This window comes from Triticum aestivum, chromosome 7A (genome assembly GCF_018294505.1).
Source record: "Triticum aestivum cultivar Chinese Spring chromosome 7A, IWGSC CS RefSeq v2.1, whole genome shotgun sequence".
Taxonomy (NCBI): domain Eukaryota; kingdom Viridiplantae; phylum Streptophyta; class Magnoliopsida; order Poales; family Poaceae; genus Triticum; species Triticum aestivum.
Window position 1 is genome coordinate 50,358,940 of NC_057812.1, and position 3,944 is coordinate 50,362,883.

At 45.5% G+C, this 3,944-nt stretch overlaps 1 protein-coding gene across 1 annotated transcript; it reads left to right on the forward strand.

Annotated features, from left to right (window-relative positions):
- The first annotated feature begins 241 nt into the window (after positions 1–241).
- On the forward strand, positions 242–1,107 carry LOC123154624 (sphinganine C4-monooxygenase 2-like). The gene is made up of 3 exons (XM_044573310.1): positions 242–466; positions 541–915; positions 970–1,107. The coding sequence occupies exons 1-3, from the start codon at positions 242–244 to the stop codon at positions 1,105–1,107; spliced, it is 738 nt and encodes a 245-aa protein (XP_044429245.1).
- Positions 1,108–3,944: the final 2,837 nt, after the last annotated feature.

Here is a 3,944-nt window from a genome sequence, read left to right on the forward strand (position 1 = left end):
ACTAAATTCCGTATGTGGACGTCTGGGTAAAGCAACAGAATTTCTATATGGCCAAGATCTACTGCTAGATTTTAAAGAAAATTCAAGAGTCCGATGATTACAGCTTGACAACGGAGTCCCATGACCGAGGCAATCTGTAACCAGCTAGCATTTTCATCGGTCGATATAAACCCATAGAGCCAGTCTACTACTACCAGACACCGCTAGCAAAAGCAAAGCTACTACTAGAACCAACAGTGACATGGAGCTCATATTCTCTGATGAAGCGCTGGCCATTGTCGTCCCCATAGCTGCCTACTGGGTCTACTCCGGCATGTACATGGCGCTTGGACGGTCCATGGACCAGTACAGGCTACACCCAAGGGAGGAGGAGCGCAGCAAGAACCTCGTGCCCAAGCGCGACGTCGTCAAGGGCGTCCTCCTCCAGCAGCTCGTGCAGGCCGCCGTCGCCGCCGCCATTTTCACAGTATGTTAGTACAACTCTGCATGCATGGACATGCAAACCTTCATATACATATGATATAAACGTACCTACCGCAGCTTCGAGGCGAAAGCACCGGGACGGCCGCCGGCGAAGCACGGCAGCGGACGACCTGGGCAACGTGGGTGACGGTGGCGATGCAGATCGCGGTGGGCATGGCCGTGCTGGACGGGTGGCAGTATGCGTGGCACCGGTACATGCACCTCAACAAGTTCCTGTGCCGGCACGTCCACTCGTGGCACCACCGCCTTGTCGTGCCCTACGCCTTGGGCGCGCAGTACAACCACCCCATGGAGGGCCTCCTCCTCGACACCGTCGGCGGCGCGCTCGCCTTCCTCGCCTCCGGCATGGCGCCCCGCGTCTCCATCTTCTTCTTCACGCTCTGCACCGTCAAGGGCGTCGACGACCACTGCGGCCTGTGGCTGCCAGGGAACGTGTTCCGCCTCTGCTTCTGGAACAACACGGCATACCACGACATCCACCATCAGCCGCGAGCCAGCAGATACAACTTCTCGCAGCCCTTCTTTGTGACGTGGGACAAGGTGTTTGGCACGCACATGCCCTATGTTGTCGAGCACAGGACCCAAGGAGGGCTCCACGTGCGGCCCGTGGAAGCCCTTAACTAAGCATATTGTTGTGTTTCAGATTTGACTTATATGTCACCAGAGTATTTATCCTTCCCTCATGCAACCAGGATACTACTATACATCACAAATTGATATCCCAAAAAAGTTCATATATATAGGAGCATGTGCATTTCCTGTCGGCGGTGGTTTGAAATATCTGTCATTCGAGCATCTGAGCAATTTCTTGTCGATGAAAATGGCATGCTTCAAGGCTGTCAGAGAAAAGAATTGCTACATCTGCATCAAAAGTTCAAAACCAACACCTTGATTTTCTGTACAACAGCACCACGTCAGACTAGATAGTAAAGCTTCATGTTCCGCGAGCTTCTATTCGGAGTTCTGTCTTTACAAAAGTTAGAAAACATCTTCATTCGTGCTGACCGGATTACAAACAATAAGGCCTCCTTTGGTTTAGAGGAATTTCATAGGAATTCTAGAGAATAGGATTCTTATAGGATTTTTTTTCTTTAGAGCCCTTTGGTTCATAGAAATGGATTCCTATTCCTACATAGGATTGGTTCCCATCCTCCACATTTCATAGGAAAATAAAAAAAAGCCTAGACTCAATGTAAAAATTCCTTTGGTGTCAACCAAATGACATCTTGTTTCCTATTCCTACTCATAGGATTTGAGATACATGTCATCTCATTTTCTACAAGATTGCTATTCCTATGATAATCCTATCCTATGAACCAAAAGAGGCCTAAAATAGTACTAGGCTAATATTCATAGGCAAGTTGTGTCCTGTGTGAAACTCTGGCATGCAGCTAAAAGAAATCAGTGTTGCAATTCAGATTACCTTGTCGCCTTGTCGCCTTGTCGCTACATGAATGTAGAACATGTTATAGTATATATTTTTAAGAGTGTACCCCAGATCCGAGTATATAAGATAGGAAGAATGAAATCTCAGGAGCATCTATCTGAAAGAAACCATCATTTATACAACTATGTATCCCATTAAAGCGAGAGAGTTCTTTTATTTTTTGAAAAACGAAAGATCACAGTAAGAAAGCAGAGAAGTAAGTAAGAGAAGATGCCGACCAAGAAACATAAATATGTGATCAGACAGCATCAAAACATGTTCCAGGTTGGAAGGCAAGTCCAGTAAGTATTTCTTGTTCAGCATACAGGATTAATACCCAACCAAACTATTAGCTGAATGCAGTACAATATAGAGATTACATCTATTTTTGTAAGGGATACTAAATAATAAACACACCAGTTGACAAGGCATGCTCAAGACTAGGCAAAAACTCCACGACGAGCAAAGATGATGGTTCACTTGTTGACACCATACACCAAACTGGGGAGCACCCAGAAGCTCTCCAGCTGCTTGCCTTTGCGTCCGAGAATGTATGAAATGGGATGGGATCTCCTGGACATGAACTGACCAAGCTCTATCTCAATCCAAGGTTCGTTGGAATCTTTGGATCTGCGCAGAACGTAAATGAAATTACTCTTCCCGTCCCATCTTTCAGGGTTCAAGCAAGAAAATGTAGAGCTCCTCCTATCAAGGCTAAGAAAGAGAACCCAATTTCCCAACTTCTTCATCTTCGCCCACTTAGCGGGTCTGACTGATAAGTCCAGGCGGTAGGCTTGAAAGCAGAATTTGAGATCATGTATTGAGAGGTCAACCTTGAGAAGCATGTCACCACGGACCACCAACCATGGTTTTTTAAGCAAGCCAGCGGTCATGTCCTCTCCCCACACAAGTGGTTCTTCCGGCATGCCAAGCTGAGGTGCCAAGGAAATGGTATTGAGCTTCATAAGAGAGTCCATGGCCAACATCTGACCTTTGAAGGACACAATTTGATGAATGCGTCCAGCAACGAGAGGGTGCTCCGTCCAGGACTTTGTTCCAACTTCCCACCGGAACATATACTTTCTCGAGAAAAGGAGGAGGCACGAGTTGGGCGAACTGAGAGGAGCCGTAAAGACGCCATAGTAGATTTTAGAGTTGTCACTGCGTCGAAATTTACGGGGCTTCACCATGGTACTAGTGTACACATCAACAAGGAAGCATTGTTCCTCACAGTACAAGATCAAATACCCATATGAGCAGCCCAAATAGCGCACATAATATGGAGTATGTCGGGGTGCTGAACAACGAAGGGATAAATTTGTTTTCGCAGGATCATGAAGCAGCCATTTGTAGTTAGATAAAGGGTTGTGGCATGAATTGTGATCGCCCATATGCCGACGATCATAATGAAGGTCTGTTTCGACAAAGAGAGGTGGGAAGGAGAAGTGATATATAGGCGGGAAGGAAGAAATTGTAGCACGCCAAGAGCGGCATGTGCTAGTAACAGCAAGGAAGTCATGGAATGAACTAAAGAGGACAATGATTAGGTGAAGCAGGCTGTCTGTAAGGTCTGCCCAAACTTGTCTTCCAGATGAGTCTAAGCCGTTTGAGCCCAAGCCATGGCAAATTTTCTTAGACGGCTTCTCTACAACGGCAGCTTCTCTGTCATACAGAAAATTCAAAAAGAAAGATCAGAATCAAGAAATCAAATATCAGAGACATAACTACTACAGTATTACAGACTAAGGCAAACCAAGATGCTCATCTCACTGAGCATCAATTTTTTCCAGAATAAGATGTATACCAAGTTATCAACAAGCACTTTCAATTAGAATAAGCTCTACAGCAAAACAAACCAAAACAACTTCATGAGTACAACAGCATAATATACGCATATTTCCAGTTCACCCAACAGGGGGAGATTCATACTTTATTGACTTGAGCATCAGTATCGTCAAAAGATACCAAGTAATCGAATGAGAGTAACATACTCGCAACAAATCTTTTCAACGCATAATTATTGTTTTGGTAGACC